At 40.0% G+C, this 22,576-nt stretch overlaps 1 protein-coding gene across 5 annotated transcripts in view; it reads left to right on the top strand.

Annotated features, from left to right (window-relative positions):
- GHR (growth hormone receptor) overlaps positions 1-22,576 on the top strand; it is a 116,936-nt gene that overhangs the window by 34,503 nt on the left and 59,857 nt on the right. For 3 of the 5 annotated variants that reach the window (XM_030467113.1, XM_030467112.1, XM_030467111.1), the window contains 2 exons: positions 954-1,038; positions 17,631-17,710. In XM_030467113.1, coding sequence (XP_030322973.1) covers positions 17,641-17,710 — 70 coding nt within the window. In that variant the 5' untranslated portion in view covers positions 954-1,038; positions 17,631-17,640. The remainder of the gene's footprint in view (positions 1-953; positions 1,039-17,630; positions 17,711-22,576) is intronic. The other 2 variants (XM_030467115.1, XM_030467110.1) reach the window with 1 other exon arrangement.

Raw genomic sequence — 22,576 nt, forward strand, 5'->3', positions numbered from 1 at the left:
GGAAGAGAGGGTTGTGGCTCACTGGTCAATTATTCTCAAAAATCAGTTCTTTTGAAAATCAGCTGTTAATGTATATTATTTGTAGGGATTTGTAGATTGCTTTCTATTCCTGGTTATTTAGAGTGCCTGAAGCACTTTAAATATGAAGTGAAGTCCAGTCTTCTTTTCAAAGTTGTGCGCAGCAGAAAACAAATTATTATGAATTACTCAATTAACTAGGGCACTGTGACTGACTTTTTTAAGCATTTAAAAATGCTGACTTGCATCACTGAGAGGAAGCAACCTTCCACATTGAATTAATATTATTTTTATTTAAACATAGAAGTACTGCTAATTCCAAACCATTTGAGATCCTGCCGCTGTGCCAAGAATCATGGTGTGATAACATGCTTAGGAATTCTGAACATAACAAATGACGTGGTTCTCTTTTTTTAACAGCATGCCATCGTCCTGAGACTTAAGTACTGCCCTTTCAGAGAAAAATGAAATGTTAGTTTCTCAAAACTACCAGTTAATAAATTGTCTGAAGTAGTAGTAGTGAGGTCAACTCATCAATACCCTCTTGTTGGTCACCCAACCAGAGTTCACTTCCAGTCCAGCTGATTTCCGTCACAGATGTGTGCTGAAAATGAGTCTTGATCAGTCACCCTAAATCCTCTTTGCCATTTAGATCTGTGTTCATGCAATTTAATGTCAAGGTTAGTGAGCGATCCTGCAGCTTGGCAAGCCACCAGTGACACAAGGGGTTTCAGACAGCTGGTGCAGTTTGAGTGAGAAGCCCAGGTGCTCCTCTGCTCAGGGCCCTTGTGCAGACTGCCCAGCCAGTGTCCTTTCCTGAGGGACAGCAGCACTGGGACACCCATTCAGATTTTGTTGTGTTGCCTTCCCACTGCCAGTGGTCTTTGCTGTTCCAGAACTCATCTCTTGTCTCTTCTTCCTCTGATTTTGTGTAGGTGTTGGGATGGCTGGAGAAGGTGACGACTTGTAATTGAGCTGAGGGAGGCGAGAAGCATCATCCATCCCCTGCTGACATTTGTGGTAGTGTGATAACTTTTATCTTACCTGCAAGTGACTTTATTGTGAATATTGGCTCAGCAAGGTGATCAATAGTATCCTGTAGCACTCTGCAGATAATCCTCACAGATCCTATGATCCATTCCTGCAGAAGGTGATAATGATAATATACCATATAAAGAATTGTATTGGGATCCCATCATTATATTTTATTACCCCAAACAACAGACATACTTCAGTTAAGGCTGTCAAATTCAATCCTGATGTAAACTGATGTCTTCAAGCCAATTTCTGCCAATATCCTAATAGCCAGCATTTGACACAGAGGGATTGGTAACTTGCAGAAGTACTTAAAAGCCATCTTTCTTTGTCAGAGAAAAATCATTATGCATATCAGAGTGCTGTACATAACAAATCCTTGTTTAAATAACACTTAAACAACTTCTAGTTTGAATGTATGTATTGGATCTAATTCATATCTGGAGTGTACCACTGAAAGCTTAATCAGATTATAGGGGGTACATTTGAATCAATCACAGAAACACTATGGTGTAAGAGATTTGAATATATGATTGCTCATGCCTTGGAACTGAAAAGCTGTTATCTGGTATTAAATGGCTGCATGAGACTTTACAGCTGCTCTCTGTGTACTATAGCAGTTTTATGAGACTTAACTGGCAATTCCTGTATAAGTGTACACAAATGTAACGTCATTAGATAGAAGAGGAAGTCTTGACACTTTTTGCTTTTGTTGCAATGACAATAGGTAAAACTTGCCACACTATGTCTATGTGTTTCCAGTTTCTGACACCAGATGGTGGAACTCCAGATGCATTCATTGCTGCTTGGGAGACTTATCTAAGGATATTTCCACTAAGAAAATAAGGTCAGAATAGTGAAACTTTACCCTGCAAAAATTCTTGTAGAGGAGGCATAACTTGGAGTCATTATGGACCTCCTCAACCAAAGCTTTCTTTGTTGTGGTTACTATGACTTCTCATACAGAGTTAAGCACACCTGAAAAGTAACTTATGAATGACTTCTCTTATTTTATAGCTGAAGCATGTCAATACAACTGGTCAGAAAGCTGCTCCTGTGCTCTATTTTCCTGGCTTTGGGTGCCCAGATGATACCTAGCTAAGCTGACCATTCCCAATTCCTCTGCAAAGACAATTAGACAAATAAAATAATTCATAAAAATGCATTATTTTTAATATTGTGGACTGACATAGATCTAAAAATGGTGATTGTAACCCTGGTAAACTTTACAAAGGCTTTAAAAAAAGTAAAACAGTGCTTCATGTGAAATTCATAAATACTCTGTAGGAGAGCAGACGGGCTGGGGCAAGGGGTGGTTGATCAAGTGTCTCTGCAACCATGGCTAAACCCCAGTCACGGCTGCAAGAAGTGTTCCCAGCACTGGGAGCACACAGCTTGGACACAGGGTCTGGCCTGGCCTCTGAGATCCACGACAGGCTCACTCATGTAACCTCCTTGTGTTTCAGTTCCCTATATAATAATAATATATAAGATAAGATAATAATAATATATAAGAATAATAACTTCAAGAAGGTGCCAGATCATCCCAAATCTCAAGAAATGCTGTTACTAACATAGGGCTGCTCCTGTTTGATGTGATACTGTGTTCAAACCTTTTGCATTTAAGTGTAACCCCAGGCTTGGAAATTGGTGGTGGATGCCCAGACGGGAAGGAACATTTCTGTGGTGCTTTCTGTCTCTGTATTGTCCACTCACTAGAGACAAGTAACATGTTGGCACAAAGAGGAGGAACCCACTTACTCCAAGGGCAGGGTGATTAAGGTGGGGGGCGGACAATTATGCTGACCAGATATCTTGAAAATGACAGATCTATATTACCCCAGCCGTGTTTGGTTTAGATTAAGAATTTGGAAATGCGATAACTGTCCCCGCGTATATCACTTAATGGCTGAGCCTTCATACATTTGCCTCACAGTACACATTTGGCAATATCAGCCTCACACTCAGTCATCTTGAGGCAAGTTTGCTGCTCAGTTATTCTGTGAAATTAAGGCATCTAATGCATTATGCACAGTGGGAAATGTTCATCTGTGCATTTTCTAGACTGATTCACAAAGTGTTCTACTCTGAATGAGGTTTTTGTTTATCCTAAATGAACGTGTCGCATTCTTTCCATAAAAATTAAACAGATGCCTTGTTATTTCAAGCCTAGGATGCTGAAAGTAACCCTCAGATGTGGCAAGAGTAATTTTTGCCTCATTTTTGCCTCATTGTCATTTAGAGTCCCAGAGGAAGGTAACACATGAGGCACAGCTTTAAATAGATTTTGACAGTGCTGGTAGTTCTGCTGAATATGCTGGGAAAAAAAAATATCTAGCAAAAAAGTACCAAAGATATTTGTAAAATAACTGCTGTAAAATGCTCCAGTAACCATAATTTTTTTAGCTATTAACACTTAACCAGCTACCAGAACACCACGCATCTCTGTCCTTCAAATGAAGCTCTGCTGTGTCACTTGCTGTGGAATATGACTTACAGGGTACAGAAACCATTTGTGGTGCTGTGAGAGCTTGAGAAAATAAAATTGAAATAAAATTGAATTTTCATCCACCGTTCAGAAAAAAAATATGGAAGTGATATGGCTCATAGTAACAGCTACATGTTACCATATCAGGTAACTTCAAGCCCTACCAGTAACTTGAATGTATTACTCCCATCAGGACAAACTGTGGGTTTTTTTTCAAATAGTTTTTGAGTTGTTTCAAATAAGGTAGTTGCTTAACTAAAAAAAACATGTCACACACTGCATGCTACACGTTTCCTATAGTTTCTGTAGTATGATACTTAATTTTCCATGCTCAAAACTGTTCTCAGGATCCTTTGTCAAACATGTATGTAGATGTACCTGGCAGTATCTGTGGCAGGATCTAGAATAAGCATCTGTATCAAAGGAATGCACATATTTTAATTAAAACTTCACATATTTTTAAAAGCCTTTTCTCTAATGTGGTACAAGAAGACACAGGAAAATTAAAATACAACTTTAATCCCTGTATTTTAAGTACTTTCATCCCCTAAAAATGTATGGTTATTGGGTACCTCCCTGTCAGCTGAGCTGTTCAGGAGAAACGTGGCTGACCCACAGTATGTGCTTTTTCTGTGCGTTTTATGTCTATCAGGGAGCATGTCAAAGACGAGAAAAAGGTCTGCTCTCCTAGGGAGATAAAAAATCAGTTCCAAGGCAGCCCAAACCAGACGCTTGTCAGCCAAGAAACTAATTTATAGACCACTAAGTAATCCTGCAATTAAGTGTTCCTTTAAGCCCATAGAACAGCTGACATCTGGATTCACTTTCTAAGCTATGAAAGGACTAGAGACTTTCAGTGCCTTCAGGTTTTCTATATCTATCATTAAATCACCTTGTATCACTTAATGTTCAAATCTAGCTGGTTGATAAGCTGTCAAAAATCTTTGTAGACTATCCCTTTTTAAATCTCTGAAAGCAGCAACAAAAAAATACTTTCCTTTAATGAACTATACCAAATCATTACTTTTTACAGTGTATGAGTCCAGTAACCTGTTGTCAAGTCTGATTACTGAAGAAAAACTTGTATGCAGTAAGTGCACTAAAAATCAGTGCTAATTTATGCATCAGGGCAATTCAAAACTCAGAGCTCTGTCTGCTGTGATATCCCACAGTCTTAGTAACACTGGGAAAATTACAGTCTATGCAAAAGTGATTTATCTAGTTCTGTGGAACACTTGGAGCAGTCAGTCATATCATGCCTATTGTGAATGTGATTGCTTACACAGGATTCAAGTGGGACTGATGACTATAATACATACTTCAGGAGCTGATGATATGTCATTGTTAATAACTTCCTTAAAAATCTTATTATTTTTTAAATATGTTAAGGTTTTATCTCTTATTTATCTCTTATTTATGTCTCTTATCTCTGCAAAAATAAAGTTTCTTGTGAAATTAAAGTTATTCAGTGCAAGAAAACCACAAAAATTAAGTCATGCTCTTTTCCTTCTATGCTGATACATGGTCCCATGGGTGAGAGTTAAAAGATTGCTTTTTAATCTCCAGGAACCAGTGTTGAGTGGTACTGGGCCTAGTCAGGCTTCAGAGGAGTTGGGTATCATGCTGGGCTCAGCATTTTACAAAACTCTCTGTGGCTACAATGCAATGTCTTTCCCTTTAGTCTGCTTGGTTTTATTGCAGTGTGCCTAATGCAAGTCCTGAAATCTGGCTTGGTATGAGGTTTACTTTTGTGAATAGCTCTCAAGAAATGGGTTGGAGTCTGAGCAATACTTGTGAGTGAAGGCGCAGGCACTCAGCTGCTCCTTAAGGCAGATATATTGTGAACTGTGTCCGTAAACATCTGTTTTCTCATGGTTCTGAGTAAAATAATAGCAACAGCAATGTAGAAATGTGATTGCAGTAGTCTGTTTTAATAAAAAACTGTTGAATCTGCTCTGGAGTCTCACTTTCTTATTCAGGTGGTAGTGTGTTGGAGCTACTAGTGAGGAGGGAGTCCTGGCACCAGTGGCAGTGAAGATGCTGTAAGTGGCCAGTCAGCCAGCAAGCAATCCCTGCATTGAGTAGCTCTGCCGTTAGAAGCACCGGTGGCAGAATATACCATTTTGAGTTGATAGGCTCAGAGTTCATCTGTTTTATGTGTTGTGCTGAAAGCAAAGGTTGTGATGCAGTGTGGTTGTTTCAGTCTCTGATATTTTGGGGAAGAAGATGTTTACATCCACTACGCTGAGGCTGCCACAGCTAAATAGCTTGATTCATTTCTGTTGTTTGTAAAATAGAGCTATACACTTCCTAAGAAGGTTTTGCTTTGGTGTTTCAGATAAGCTTGTCTTCCCCTTAATTGCAGGTCTTTCTCTCTTAATGCAAATTATTAGTTTTTGCTTTGGGGTGTGTTTTTACTCCACTGTGGCTTTTTTTTTTTTTTTTTTGATGCTAAGATGGCTGGCAATAAATCATATCACAGAATCTTAGAATCCTTGTCTTATTATGTCACCCCCGAAAAAAGCTTTACTCTGTCCTCCTGGCACTCTCCCTTTACACATTTATAAACATTAATGAGGTCATCCCTCATTCTCCTCTCATCCAAGCTGAACAGACACAGCTTCCTCAGCCTTTCCGCATAAGGTAGATGTTCCACTCCACTAGAAACACTCTTCCAACTCAACTCCATCCCATTGACAACAACTCTCTGGCTTCTAGCCTTCAACCAGCTCCTGATCTGCCTCACCATCTGATCATCCAGGCCACACTTCGCTCCAAGGATGGTGTGGGAGACAGTGTCAGATGACTTCCTGAAATTGAGACTGTCCACTGCTCTGCCATCATCCATCGACCTAGTTACCTCCTCATAGAAGGCTATCAGGTTGCTCAGACACGACATCCCTTTAGTTGACTGATATTTAGGGGAATATCAGGAGCCATGTTGACTGCTCCTGATAATCCTCTTGTCCTTGATGTGCCTGGAGACAGCACCAAGAATGAGTTGTTCCATCACATTTCTAGGGTTGGAGGTGAGGCTGACCAGCCTGTAGTTACCCAGGTCCTCTTTCTTGCCTTTCTTGAAGACTGGAGTGACATTTGCTTTCCTCCAGTCCTCAGCTACCTCTCCTGTTCCATGGACTTATCAAAGATGATAGAATTTTTAGGGGTGGGAGGGACCTTAAAGGTCACCTAGTTCAACCCTTCTGCATGGTCAGGGACACCTCCCACTAGAGCAGGTTGCTCAAAGCACGATCCAGCCTGGTCTTGAACACTTCCTGTGATGGGGCCTCCACAGCTTTTCTGGGCGGCTCAAAGTATAACAATTTCCTCCTAATGTCTAGTATAAATCTACCCTCTTCCAGTTTTAACCCGTTTCCCTTTGTCCTCTCTCTACACACCTTTGTGAAAATCCTTCCCCAGCTTTCCTGCCTCTTCAGGTACTGAAAGGCTACTGTGAAGTCTCCCTGGAGTCCTCTCCAGCCTCTTTTCATAGGAGAGGTGATCCAGCCCTCTCATCATCTTCATGGCTCTCCTCTGGTCTTGCTCCAAGAGCTCCACATCCATCTTATGTTGGGGCTGTCCTGGGGGGCTCCAGAACTGGAAACAGTACTTCAAGTTGGGGTACCACAAGACATCACCTACCAGCCCATCTATACGTGTGAGAAGCAGGTCCTGCATAGCACCTTTTCTTGTTGGTTCCTCTATGGTTTGGAGAAAGAACTTGTCATCAATACATTCCAGGAACTTCTGGAATGCTGGTGCCTTGCTGTGTCACTCCAACAGATATCGGAGTGGTTAAAGTCCCTCATGAGGAAAAGGGCTTGGAGTGCAAAGCTGCTTCTATCTGTGTATAGAGGGCCTCATCTGCTCAGTCATTCTGGTCAGGTGGCCTGTAGAAGACCCCCATTATTGTATCTCCCACCCCTGGCTTCTTTTTTACCCTGACCCATAGGGTCTCTGTCAGCTCCTCATCCATCTCCAGGAAGAGCTCCATGGACTCCAGCTGGTCATTAATGTAGAGGGTGACACCCCGTCCTCTTTTGCTCCTTCTGTACTTCCTAAATAGTTTATACCCAGTGATCCCCACTCTCCAGTCACAAGAGCCATCACACCATATCTCAGTGGAACCAATAACATCGTAGCCCTGCAGGTACACAGACATCTGCAGCTCCTCTTGTTTATTCCTCAAACTTGGTGCATTCACATAGAGGCATTTAAGATGAGCCCCCACTGAACTAGTCTTACTGGCAGGGTTTCAGATGTTTTCCTTCTGACCTGTGGTTCCCCTCCACAGAGGGGCATCTCTTAATGGCTGTGCCCTTAAAGCTGTGGGTGTGGGATGAACTGAGGATCCCCATCCCCACAACACTAGTTTAAACCCCTTCTAACCAAATTAAGAGGCCTCTGGCTGAAGACTTTCTCTGGCAGATGAATACACAGGACTCATTAATGTTCATTAATGTTAGGTGAGATGTTAGAGAGAGTTGCAGTCCATGCCTGACTCTGCTGCTGGGTGTGTGGAAATGCCAGCAAGTTGCTCCTCTTCCTGGCTCCTCCATGTCCCTGTTTGTGAAATGGGTATTGCCACTGAAATGCACTGCAGACTGCATTAGTATTTGCTGGTGGAAAACATTGTCTGACAGCACTGAAAGATCTGTTCAGGAACAGATTTGTCAAATAACCTTTAAAATTAATATGTCTGTTTCTATTGTTTATGTTGCAGAAACTTCAACAATAACTTCACAATTACTCCTTACCACATGAAAACTTGTTTTGTCAATGCTGCATTTAGTAATACTCTCCTCTTGCTGTTCTCATTGAATATCTCCTTCAACTTTCTGCTGATTTATATAATTAAGGATTAGCTTAAAGTCTTTGTATATGGCTGCTCAAAGTGTTTCATGCAATTGCTGAATCCAGTACTGTGCTTTTTGGGTAGCGCTCACAGTTTATCTTTTCAGATTTGTATGGACTTGAAGCACCAAATCAGCAGAGAATAGAATCAGGGAAGAGTGCTGGTATGATTTTACAGAGGACACATGGAAAGCAGTTGCAATCATATTGTTTCTCACTAACAGAGGACTTCTAAACAGAGAATTTTCCTTGAAATAATTTTTAAAAACATTTATGTTGAATATATGTGCTCATATATTCATATGTGTGCTAACTCCACATCAGTTAAACTGATACTGAAATTTAGCTTCAATCGGTAAATTACAGATAAAAATTAAAACAGTATTAAAGCGTATCTTAAACTGATACTAACTTCAGGACATTCAAAACCCCACCTATTTGAAATGCACTATTTATTGTCAGACCTTCTGTCAAGCTCATTACTCTTTGTTTGCTTGACCAAGTGATAATAAATATGTGACTCCTTGGAGTCATGAGTGGCCATCCAGAAATGCTGCTCCCATCCTTTGTCATTTGCCAGCGTTCACTTAATCCAATATTCAAGTAAATTACTTCCTAAATGCCATACAGGCTTTGTTATGTAGTTTTTAATGTGATTAGGAGCACATGAATAATTTAGCATGTGATTAAACCATGTAATTAATTTGTTCCATGGTAATAGACTGTTAAGTAGTTCCATTAGTATAGTATAAATACCAGGGTCTTAAGGTTAAACTTTACAGCTTCTGGGAGATACTGTTCCTGGAAGAAATGTTTTGGGTTTTTTATTTATAAAGATGCTATTTAAAATTAAAATTCTACTCTTCTGATTTCCTGAAATTGCTCTTTGAGGTCTGAACGGCATGTTTGGATTTAAGATGATTTAAAGAAATTGAGGCTGCATGTTTCAGAAATGCTCAGCTTTAACTAAGCCCTCTTCACCTGTGATCAGTAGGAGCTTTATCGTGTTGAAGCAGGGTAATAGTAAAATAAGTTACAACCAGATATCTTCAGTGATTGCCAAATATGTCAGTTTCAGGAAATCAGAAGGAGCAGAGTTTTTATGTTACAGAAAGACTCCAAAAGATCAGAAGCAGATTTATTTGTAATGTGAGCTGAAACGTATCTGACTATGTTTGCCCAAGCAGTAAGAATTTTAATTTGAGTGATATGGAGATACTAGCACACAGGAGAAGGCTGGAAAAGAAAATGCCAGCTGGAATAGTGGAACTGCCTTCTGTCCACTGCCAGTCCAACAGCACAAATAAAAAGGCTATTTAATATTAACTGTGTGAGTAATCCTGTTTGTTTCTACTCAGGGTAATGCCATATAGGTTGCTTTTTCAACTCCTGTGATCCATTATTGTTTCAGAATTTCTGTGAGGTGCTAAGCACTCTGTGTTATGGGAATTACTTAGCCATGTTCTCCTGGTAAATATATAATCTTCCCTGCTTAAATTCAAATGTGTTTAACTGCTTTGCTGAAGTGGAGTCATGCTGCTCAGTTCTGACAGAATTTAAACTTTAATGCTAGCAAGACACTGAAGAGAACTGGAGGTTTTTTACACTGGCACAGAAATGTTTTACTGAAATAGAAATGTAATTTAATTTCTTTATGTAAAGTGTGAATAATTATCTCAGTGAAATGTTTTCCTATGAGTAAAACCATATTTTTTAGTACAAATTACCAGGGGATTATTTCTAAAAACTGACTCATGCATTTCTTTTTCCTTTCTAACCATGATATTTGACAGCAAATTGGTGCATTAAATGCCTTCAAAGAAATTGGCATATACTTTTTGCTAATATAGAGAAATTCTCACACTTTTCTTTACAATTTATTGTATAAATAACAAATCAAAGAGGTAAATTTTGTCTTTTGCATGAGTGTTATCTGAATGTTAATAATCATATATAAAAAAAGAAAGAAGAAGAAAAAAAAGCCTGTGGTTGAATGATGTGTTTATAGCCTGAAAAAATTACCACTCCTGTAAACAGGCCTGGATCTTCTGCCTTAATGATATAACCACACATAAATCTGAGTGTCAGCTAAGCAGTTCATATTGTGTGATAGCAGCTAAATGTTGCCATTTCTTTCAGCTGAGATGCATCTCTTCTGCTGCCTTGCTGTGTTTGGGGCAAGTGTTTTTCAAGTTCAAAAATTTCTATTTACGAGGTAGACACAAACCTAAGACTAACTTCAATTGTGCTTTACTAATTATCTTCTGACAGAGATAATACAATGCTCCTGTTGGTCACATCCTCCCTCTGTGAACCTGGTCTGTTAGGCTACTGCTATCAAAGCATAACAGCAGTGTGTCCAGCAGAACCAGGGCAGTAATTGTCCCCCTGTACTTGTTACTGATGAGGCTGCATCTTGAGTACTGTGTTCAGTTTTGGTCCACTCACTACAATAAGGACATTGAGGTGCTGGAGCAAGTCCAGAGAAGGGCAATGAAGGTTCTGGAGAACAAGTCCTTTCAGGAGCATCTGAGGAAACTGGGGTTGTTTAGTCTGGAGAAAAGGAGGTTGAAGGGAGACCTTATCACTCTCTACAACCACCTGAAAGGAGGTGGTAGTAAAGTAAGGGTAGGTCTCATCTCTCAGGTTTTAAGTGACAGAACAGTAGGAGTGGCCCCAAATTGTGCTTGGGGAGGTTTAAGTTGGCTACGAGGAAAAATTTCTTCACTGAAAGGGTCATCAGGCACAAGAACAGGCAGCCCGGGGGAGTGGTTGAATCACCATCCCTGAAGGTGTTTAAAGGATATGTAGATGTGGTGCTTTGTAAGATGGTTTAGCACTGGACTTGATAAAGTTAATGGTTGGACTTTATCTCAAACCAAAACAATCCTGTGATATGCCATATGCCACAGACATCCTTAGACTTTGTAGCCCAGTACTTGAAGTCTGACTTTATAATAGGATTAACATAGAACAGTTTTCAGTAAAAATCCAGAGTAATGTCCAGTCTCTGGATTTGGTGAAGGGCTCTTAACCACAACCAAGAACAGAGAACCATTTGGCCTGTTACCAGTTTAAATGTCATTTGCATCAGAGTAATCAGCTGACATATGTATCCGTGGGGAAAAAAAAAATCAAAATGCTGGTGAAAGTATCAAAGGTGTCTGTTAAGATGGAAATACAAAAAAATTTGGTATTTAAACAAAACTTTCTTATAGTCTCAAAAAATTAAAAGTTTGCTTAGGAAAAAATTATCAATTTTTCCAAATCCAAAGTGAGCAATTATTGTAATAGATTCTGTTCTTAGTTTTAATATGAAAGCTCCTATAAATTATTTAGCTTGTATAAGCTCTTATTAATAATATAAAATTGTTTCTGTTCCATATTTTCATTTGTTATAAGTTTCAGAAAACCACAAATTTGCATCATATCATATATAATAAATGTAACTTTATAACAGAGTCCTTCATTCTTCTCCTGTGGTTCTGTTTTTTGTTAGTTTTTTTAGTTTGTGTTGCTTTTTTAAAATGTGCTCTTCTTGAGATTCTTTTTTTAATGTTCAGTACTTTATTTCTTCTTTCCCTATCCCAGATAACCACACACAGTAGGTGAATGGTGTGATATTCTTATCAATTGTGACAATCTGTTATTTCTGTTTCTTAACACAGCTGAGTACATAGATCTGACAAGGGTTTTATAAAAACAGGCATTCATCCAAGTGCTGCTGATGACTTAATGAAGCTGTAATACTGAAGAGGTCTTTCGGTCCGTGGTGGGTTTTGAGTTGTTTGGAAGAGCTGTAACTCATTTTGTTGGCAGAATTATGCTGTCCTGATGGCATTCAGGAGAATGAGGGTGAGCTGGCAAAGTGATTGCAGCTACATGTGATCTGCCAAACCAGTGTGAATGTTTTTACACAAGCACAGAACAAAACAATCCACCTGGTGCTACTGATCATGCCATGTTCTTGTGTCCTTGCCTGTTTGTGATCTGATGGAATGATGAAACAATGTCCAGAAAAGCTCCTCGAATTAATCCTTCACTCAATAACTTTGTGGTTCAGTTTTGCAGCACAGAGGTCACCTTTGCTTCTGGACTAGCTGCTTGTGTGTTGCTTTGGCAAGCAATGCTAAACTCCAGGAGGCTACAGGGGAAAAAACTCTTTTTTTTGAGTAAGGTGAGTTTATGGAGATGACAAAAGCTAAAGTCCCTGCATAGACACAGTTCAGTGAAGTGTAATGTCCTTCTTCTTCATTTAGGTTCCTTCAGATTCAAGAGCTCTCAAAATGCAAAGATCTCCCTTCAAACAACTGTTCTCTTTATAGGCTGAACTCATGGTTTACTCTGAGTGCTAACATTGTTACCTGTCCAGAGTAGATGCAAACCACTCAGTATACTGGGACTGAAGTGTTTCTTTCCTCAGGGAATTTCTTAGCCCAGCTTTGCCTATTTATACTATGTTTTACTATGTTCATGTCCTACTGGAGAGATGTCATGTTTAAATTCACTTGTGACTGACCTTACTCCAATATCGCTATAGAAAAGGGCCAAGACTTTTTTTTCCTCCTTTTTATAACTCCTGGCTCCCTTTCTGTACTGAAGCAATTACCCTGAGCTGACCTCTAGCCAAATGTTCCTGTGGTTAAGTTTTAGCTGGCTTGAGGACAGTCAATGGCTGTATTTTTTTTTTCCAGTTATAACTTGCTTAATTATTACAAACTGCTGGAGCTGGAAGATACAGACTATTATTCCTTAGCATAACATGTGTTAGAAAGACTGAATTTTTTTTTCTCTCTTAAATAGTGGCATAGACATTATTAGTAGCATTTGTCTTTCTTGTGCATGTAGGGGTAGATGCTAGGAGGTAAATATTTGTAGATTGTTAAAGTTCAGTTCTATCCCAGAGCCAACAGAGAAGCATTTTCTTGCTAGGTTAAGACTGAACAAAACAACTCTTGCTGGATATAAGCTTAGAGGAGCAGCAGCAAGTGCTTGCAAGATGTATTTGTGAGAACTTTCTGCAAGGCAGTAGTTGTCTGATGGTGGGGCAAATGACACTTCAGAGAACTCTCTCAGAAATGTTATTCTGTACTGCCGAAAGTGTTATCATGATGGGGTAGCTCCTGCTTTGCAACAACTTTTCTCATATCGGTTGGGAGCTGTAGTGGTGCAGCTCTGTCCTGGCCTCCAAAACCTCTAGAAGTGGTAGTAATACCTGAAGCCAAGCAGAGCTTTCGGTGCATGTGCTTAATACAGAGAGGTCATGCAGTCTTCACACCCCTTCCAGAGTTTCTTTTGCCTGTGACAGACATTGAGTATGAGCCTGTGCCAAGGGTTCTGTGTTTGAGCACCTAGGACATGCCCTTTCTGGCGACTGCCGTATGGAAAGTGCAACATGGCCCATCCATATTTTAAAATAAGAGCAAATACCACTTTTGACCTCAGCCCCATCCATATTGGGCATGGTCAGAGTATACCCATTGGATTCTTCTCCAGATGCAACTTCAGCTTGTCTGGACAGATAATTCCATGGAGGATGCCATGTGGATTGAGGCAGAGCAGATAGTGATATTTGTGAGAATCCACCAAAAAGGCATAATTTGTTTTTATGCTGCATTTTACTTGTGAAAAGGCAGAGGATTAAACAGCAATTTTGATCACCTTTTAGGTTTAGGAATGCAAATCCTGTGCCCTGTTTCAGAGAGCCATATGTTTTAGCCAAGGCCTATGGCTCAGTAAAGACTTTCCTAATAATTACAGAATTGTTGTTAAGTTAAGCTGCTGTTGAAGGGGTGACTGTGTCCTCCCTCCACGCCAGCTGCTCAATCCTGTGCCTGTGTTGTCCTGGCTCTGCTCCTGAGCTGTGTCTTTGTGGAGTCCTGATAAAGCCAGTCACCAAACAGATTTGTTACAGAAAATGCTTATGCGTTAATTTTGACTGGAACGATTTCCTGATGGAGTTCACTGCATCAGAAAATGTAAACAAGTTTGCCATTGCAAGAAGAGCAGTGCTGGAATGATGGGACTGTTTGCATCTTCTACAGCAAAAACTTACTGAAGTCCAACATGCTTGTTGACCTCTGGGATGTATTTCCAGGCTCCTGGGTTGGTGCTCCAGCTGCAAACCACTCTTCCTGGGAAGAAGTTGAGATGGCTGCCAGTAACAACACGGGGACAGAGGGTGTCCATTCTGTGATATCTGCATGTGAAGGCTGATCCTAGTCCCAACAGAGTTGTATGGAGCAGTTCAGAAAAACAGAACAGTTCAGATGTGCTCTGAATGACTGCCTTTGTTGATGACATTTGTCCTCACAGCGGAAGCCCTGTGGGGGTTTGGGCTTTTCTTTGGCTAGGCAAGAAGAAATAGGAAAGCTTGGAAAAGAGTGATAAGATCAGCAGAGGTTGGTGGACCTGGGAGAACAGGGAAGTGTAAATCTGGACAAAGGATGGGATGGCTGGGCATTGCAACAGGGAGAGAGCAGGAGGGTTGTAAATAAAGTAATATTGTGCTTAGTCTCTGAAAAAGCAAATAAAACTTCAGGAAGAAAGTGGAAGGGCTGAAAGGAGGGGGTGTTCAACAGGGTAGAAAACATATAAGAGACGAGGAACTGGCAAACACAGAGGCACATTTCTGTAGAAGATTTATTAGTAAGAGACAATAAGAATCTTTAAACAAGAGTACAGATGAAGCAAGGGAACAATTGAGCTAGCTGAAAACGTAGCTGATCCCAGATGAACTTTGTTCTGTGCCAGTGTAGGAGGATTGTTGGCCTGTGGCTTGCTTTATGAACTTCTTCCCAGCCCTGTGCACTCCAGAAGCTGCAGCCTTTACTGATCCTGGTCCTGCTCTCCAGCCTGCCTCATTCCCACCACCCCAAGTCTTCAGAAATGGTACCACTTCCTTCCTCCTTGTCCACCTGAGAACAGGGGAGTCATCTTTGGAGAAATGCTTGGCCCAGGGAAAGGCCTTTGCAGTGCCTGTCTCTGAACTACCCCAGCTCTTCTCTCTGTGCAGCTATCCCCTAGACTTGGGGGGAGCAGCAGGACACCCCAGCTATGCTGTGGGTGTGGGGAGCATCTCCTGGCTTGCCTTCGCAGGTGTGGGTCAGGCTCTGCTCACCTGCCATGACTGGAATAAATGCCGTCTGTACTGAGCCTGAAACTTGAGAGTTGAGTGTGGGTGTAAGAAATACCTTCTGATTCTCAAGTTCTGTGCAGGAATGAGAAATCTGGAGTTGGTAGTAGTTCTGATTTTTTTCTGTAGTGTGATTCAACCTGTTCTCTTGGGGTAAGAAAATTAAGGAGGGAATTACCTTTGAAATCCAGTGTTACCATAGTTTTATGTGCTCTGTGTGCTTGTGTTTTACAGTTTTTGAGTAAATGCAAACTGTTAACTCTACTCAGAGACTGACTAGTTATTGACACCCAGATTTTACATCATTCATCATTAATCAACAACACCCACTTAGAGATGGTTATTTATTAGTGGGCTTGACTGCTTGAACACTTGTGATTTAATCTGCTCTTAGATGAAAAAAGAAAACATCTAATTGAAAACACTCCAGTGCAGAAGTAAGATTTGTCACATCAATTTAATCAAATATGAAAGTGGAGCTCTCTCTCTCTTGTGCCTTGCTGAGATGAGGTGTCAGTATATCTTGGCAGTTTTGTGCCACAGAACAAGAAACCACTGCCTGACTGTTGTTCCAGTGTTGGTGGTCATTTTGGTTTTGTAACTTTGGTTTTGAAGGCCTCCATTAATCCCTGTGCTCCACTGGCATGGTTGTAAATGGTCAGGTTGTAATCCACAGTATGTATGCTTTCCCTCTACTGCGTTTGGAGACCTCATGAGCTTTTGAGGGCATGGTACAGTTTTGCACAAAAGGCTGCATGGTCCACAAGTACAACATATCTCAGGTTCTGCCTTGTGAGCAGATGCTGATGATAATGACAGGAGGTAAGTAGTGTCTCTGAAACAGGATTGTGGGATGGGGCTGAAGGTTATATGTCTGTGTCTATGGCAGAGGTGAATTAGGGAGAAGGAGAAGCGTGCTTTCTGGGGGAGTTGTAAAGGTTTGTATGCTTGGAGGTTGCTCAGATCTGTCAGAAGGTGCCTCTAACACGTGTAGGTAGAGTGTTCTAGCATAGACAGTCTCCATGGCAGCCCCTGAAGAGCAACACAGAAGAGCTGGGGCACCCAGGCAGCAGCTTAGGGTTATGCAGGATGCTGGCTGGGAGCAGAGCAGAAAATTCGCCCAGGTTTCTCTGGCCCTTGTAGCCCCACCACTACTGGTGCCCCTCCACTCCTCATCTGCTGCCAGTTGCAGTGTCTGTAGGTACTCAGCTGGTGTTTTCCTCCTAACACCCATTTAGCTTTCTAGAGTAGGAGCCATCTTATCATACTGCATCACTCCTCTCAGCTTTATTGCATGTAGTCCTAGACTTGGGAAGGGTTATAAATGGCATACAAAGATGAATCTTGTAGGGAGATCTTGTAGCAGCCTTCACAGTACCTGAAGGGGCTACAGGAAAAATGGAGAGGGACTTCTTACAAGGGCATGTAGTGATGGGACAAAGGGTAATGTTTTTAGACCGGAAGAAGGTGTATTCAGGTTAGAAATTGGAACAAATTCTTCACTGTGAGGGTGCTGTGGTGAGACAGTGGCACATGTTGCCCAGGGATGTTCTGGATTCCTGCTCTCTGGAAGTGTTCAAGGCCAGGCTGGACGGGTCTGTGAGCATCCTGATCTAGTGGGAGGTGCCCCTGCCCATACAAAGGCATTGAAACTAGATGATCTTTAAAGGTCAGACCTTAAACCCAAACCATTACATGACTCTATGATGCTATGATTCTTATCTTTGTTTCTTGAAAGCAATACTGTTCTTTCCTATTTCATTTAAGTATTGGGATCCATCCATCAAAGGCAGTGGGGGGAGTGTGGCTACTCCCTGGAAGTGAGCTAGAGGCTTACAGTACTTGATGTTTTCCACCTCTATATGAAGTGAAATAGAAACCCATAAGATAGTTCTCTTGTAAAAATAGTATTTACTCTCTGTCCTAGACTGCAAGATGATGTATGCCTTTATGAGGCAATAAACTGTGAACAAAGTACACTTGTAGTATAAATCTAATCAGAACTTCAATGTAACTATATAGTAGTTTAAATGTCATATCATACTAGTTCGTATTATTAGCTTATAAAAAAACCTCTCTTTTTGTTTTTCATTATTACAGAATTAGAGGCATGGATCTTTGGCATCTGCTGTTTACTTTGGCACTGGTATGTGCAAATGACTTGCTTTCTTCAAGTGATGGTAAGTTTTGTGATACCTTTCTCTGCCTTTGTGTGTATTTATATAGAGACCTTTTAATAAAAAGCATTTTTTTATTTTATGTCTTAAGACATGATAGTTTAATGATTGGAGTAATCTGGGTACGTAGTGTAAAAGTGAAAAATGCATCAGTTAATCTTGTTATAAAGCCAGTGGATAAGTTTGAGCTGTGTTGCAGAATGAAGGTGAATTCCATAGACAGCATTAGACATGTGATACAGAAACAGGCTGAATCAATTTTGATTTTAGATATCTGGATTTTCTTTGCTCAGGCACTGAAGTTATGAAAGAATCGCCTGGGGTTAATTGTTTTATAGAAACTGGTGGGGTTTCCCTTAGCAAGTCTTTTTATTACATTCATATGTTAAGGGTAGAACAGTTTGGAAATGCAGAATTTTAAGAATTTTAATTTATTTCCAGAATTTTGGAAATAAATAATTTTAAGACTGTATACTTCGGGTCTGAGGCCAATATGAACAAATTTCATAAGAAATGCACTTTACAATTCTTGAGTAGAGGTTATAAAAAACTATTTGAAAAGCACATGTACTCTCAACCAGCCATTTGGCTGTGGGTAGCCAACAGAAGCCTTTATAGCAAGGAGAGGCTCTGAAGGCTCATCCTGTGGTGTTTACAGTCCAGCAGATCTGCTCAGGGTTCACATCCACTCTGGCTTTCCACAGTTCTTTGCCTTCCTGTCCATATTCACCTCCATTTTTTAATTTTCTGAATTAAAGACCAGGCTGGAAATTACTTTGGTCCAGATGAACTTTCTTTGATGCTTTTTCTTGTTGCAGACAGCATAGATTTAGAACCATTTCTGTATCACCCAGAGGTGTGTCCTGACCCTGATGGGTCCTGTGTAACTCCAGTGGGAGTCATGTCAGACTGATGTGTTTATGCTGGTTGTGACCCTCTCCTGTAAACAAATACAATGTAACCTGCTCTGCTTTTTAGCGATCTGGACTTTGGAGAAAGCAGTAATGGTTTTCTTTCCATCATTATTAATTTTATGCAGAAATGTCACCTCTTTTCCAAGAGTTATGGAGCAGATGCAGGATAGCTTTGAAAGCAGGTACCCCTGATGTTCTAGCAAAAATCAGTGTAAGTAGAGAGAGTCAGAGAGGGCATTTTGATGAGTAATTTTTGAAAAAGTGGGATGGAAACAGTTTCCACAACAAACTGTAAATAAACGGGTAAGTTCTTCAAAGAAAATTTATGACATATCTCAATTTCTTTTTTTTTTTTTTTTTTGGTTTAGCTCCATACTTAGGTGTTACTGAATGAAAATTAAATACGTACAGAGTTGCAAGCCATGTTTCATTAGCCTTTTTGATATTAGTTTTACAACATGGTATTAAACCAAAGGGCTTTGGCATAGTTGCTTGTAGTCATAAGTGTCCCATTGCCCTGATACAATTCTGTATTTTCTTTGAGCTGCGTGCAAAAATGTCAAGATATCCATATTTACAGAAGCAGTAGAGAGAAAATGGGCATTACTTTGATGTTAATGGAGACTTTCATCTGGAATAAGATATAATTAGAACTGAAATTATCAGTTTTAAGATAGTTCTTCCATACAGTTAAATTTGTTTATTAAAAATAATTTGGATAGGGAAAACACAAGTTTCTGTTTGTTTAATTCTGTGTGTATCTCAGATGCTTGTCCTCTGTGTTATCAAGACACAGGACTCCTTTGCTAGTTACAACTTTTTCTTTTAATATTTACCAAATTTTGAGTTTGAGTTCCTGGTTTATCTTACTGTTGAAGGCAGTAAGTGAATCAAGTTTTCATTTTTGTGCCATGCTTTCATTTCCCACTTGCAGCAATTCTGCTACCTACATGTCACATGGGAAATGAGCGTGCCTTTAAGAAGTATGCAGCTGTGAAGTGTTTACATTAATGTTAGAATTGGGCTGAAACAATGTGGGGTCTTTATTTAATGTGTTATGAATCCTTCCCTGTCTTCTGAATTGGTTAGGAGTTTTCTTGTAGGAATTTACAGGATAAAGCTATATATTCATTTTCCCACCTTTGTGTTCCAGCCCTTTTAGTTAGACCTAAGCACTTTTTTTCACTTTTTTTTTGCAATTTGCAACCCCCTTGGCTCTCCTGAAATGTGGAAAGTCAGCATTTCACAGTGAAATATGATTGGTGTAACAGCTTCTATTCATTGCATCATTCAAAGTGGTCAGTAGAACAAAAATGAATGTGTCCTGACTTGATCCTTCTCCACACCAGTGTCTGCATTTTACAGTACATTCATTTACTAGACAAAAATAATCCCAGTATAGATGCAGCCTGCTGGACCGATTTATTTCTCGAGGTTATGGGCACATGAGGATGTTTTGATCCTTGGCAGATGAGGTGTGGTCCAGATGTCCAACGCTCAGCAAAAACCTGTGTTATAAATAAACTTAACCACAACATCACCTTTGTGTGACTTTGCCTATACTGACAAAATAATAACTTCCATAACTTCAGAATCAAAAAATGAATAACATTTCAATTGTATTACTGTGCTTAAGTACAAAACACAATACTAAATATATATGTCCTGGTTTGCTACATTATTAAGATGTGTGTGTGTGAAGGGAACAGGGGTTTGTTGTCCCAAGAATATATTTCTAACCATTGAACTGCTCTCAGTACTGTAACATGTTTATTCTGAGTAGAGAAAATGCTCAGTTGAGAAAGTCAGACAAGAAACTGTAAATCAAAAAAGAGGAATTGAGATAACAGCATAAGAGAACATCCATTTGCCACTCTTCCAGGATTTAGTACAGTGTCTTAAAGGAGACGTGCCCATTAGCTGTTTTGTTCTTTTTTTCCCCTGTGTGAGTGTGCTTGTCCTGCAAAGCTTTCACTAAGGTGATCAGTCCAGACAATCTTACAGGGCTCTACCCAGCACAGGCGTGCTCAGGCCTTCCTGTGAACTTAATTATATGTGTCCCATACCTGTACAATATTTGCTATGCTGCCTGAGTGACTTGATCTACAGTGTCACACTTCCCTAAAAAAATACACTTCTTTAATTGTGTTTCTTCTGACAGCACATTAAAAAATTAAACATACTTATTAATCTCACACCAAAGCACACAACTGAGACAGTGGCATATAGACCTGTACATGGAAGGCTTTTATGTCTTGAAAGTAAGTAAAACTTATGTTCAGCTCTTACAAGAGACAGCTGGCCCTGTGCCATGGGGCCAGTCCCACACTTGGCAGGCAGTGAAATCCCATACGTGTTTCCTCCTGGCAGGAGAGAGGGTGGTGGGGCCAGCAATTGTCCAGGCAACTCCACAGCATTTGAGACCAGGTATTGGACATCTATCTGCCTTTTTGCTGCCTCCAGGCTGGTGCCAAGTTCTGCTGGAGGCTTTCCACTGATTTAGCTCATTTTCCATGCTCTCCTTCTGCAAAGATCTTGGCTTGCCCGGCTCCTTAAACTGAGGATGTAGCTTGTGTGAAGTGAGGGGTGTCCCCACCATCTCAGAGATGCAGACTGCTGGGGAGCACTGTTCCCACACACAGTCCATGTCCATGGGGTGACTGCCATGCGATGATTAGGGCAAAACAGAGGCACTGGTAGGAAGAAAGCATAAAGGCCACAATAATAGGAAGGTAATTTCTAATAGTTGTGTCATTACCATAGGCAAAAGGGGTTTATGTCCTGGAGACTGGAAAAAGTAAGGCCCATTTTCACAGGTTATGAAGATATTTCTGTTAAGTCAACAGAACTTACTCTGCTGAGATGCTGTGTTGCTTTGAAAATGGAGAATTGCAGGATTTAAAAAGTTTAGTTTGATTTAGTTAATTAGGTACATGAACAAGAAAGAGCACTGCTTCATGAGTCCATCACCTACATCTGTGCAATACTAGTTGACATGCCAGAAAAATGTATCAGTTTATATTAATGCACTCATATACTACTTGTGTTTGACATATTTGCTTCAATGTAACTGTCGTGTTTCAAATAAATAGCCAGCATATACCTAGATATTTTGGTTTACTATACCCGCTGACACGAGAAGTGGTTGAGTAGAACTGCACCAGGTACAGATTGCAAAATGTTTAGGAAGCAAAATGAACTTTATCTGCTTGCTCCTTCTCTGCAACTGATGAGTGTGGGTCACATAAGGGCGTAGAGGAATAAACTGGGAATTAGTTCCAGTTAATAAAACAATACATAAGCTCAAGCAGTTTCAAAACTAATTGCTTCTTAGTGAAAAGAAGTAGGAAATGTCTTTTATTATTTCTTATACTAAATCAAAGTTCTTTCCAGACTACTGCAGCTATGCTAATTCATCCTCTGAAATGTGTTTAGAGGCATACATATTTAATGAATAAAGCAATAAAAAATATTTTAGAGGAATGTTTTTGTACAATAATTTTAAGAGCTACCAGCCTGAAATAAATGTTCATTTTATCTAATCTGATTTTAGGAAATTATTTATTTTTTTCATCACAACCTTTTTTTTAATTGTTGTGTGTAGCTGTTATGCTCAAATGCTCTATTTTCCCCACTTTAAGAAGTAGAATTAATTATTTTGCCTTCTGAGATGTATCAAATCTTATTTTTATCATAATATCCTTTTGCTATTCTAGTGTCTGCCCACTTACTGTACTTGGAACTTTGCATGTGTTACATATCCAGGTTAAACCATCTAAGTATAGATGGTCATGGGATATCAAATCTCTCAATTGTAGTGCTGGAGTTTGAATCCATAACCCATGCATTGAGCTTTATTGTCATTGAAGACACCCCTGGGCACCCAGGGGCATCTACATGGAACTCACAGTGATGACACAGGATCTGCAAAGCATTGGCAGAAAGCCAAAAGATT

This window comes from Calypte anna, chromosome Z (assembly GCF_003957555.1).
Source record: "Calypte anna isolate BGI_N300 chromosome Z, bCalAnn1_v1.p, whole genome shotgun sequence".
In the NCBI taxonomy this organism is placed as follows: Eukaryota; Metazoa; Chordata; class Aves; order Apodiformes; family Trochilidae; genus Calypte; species Calypte anna.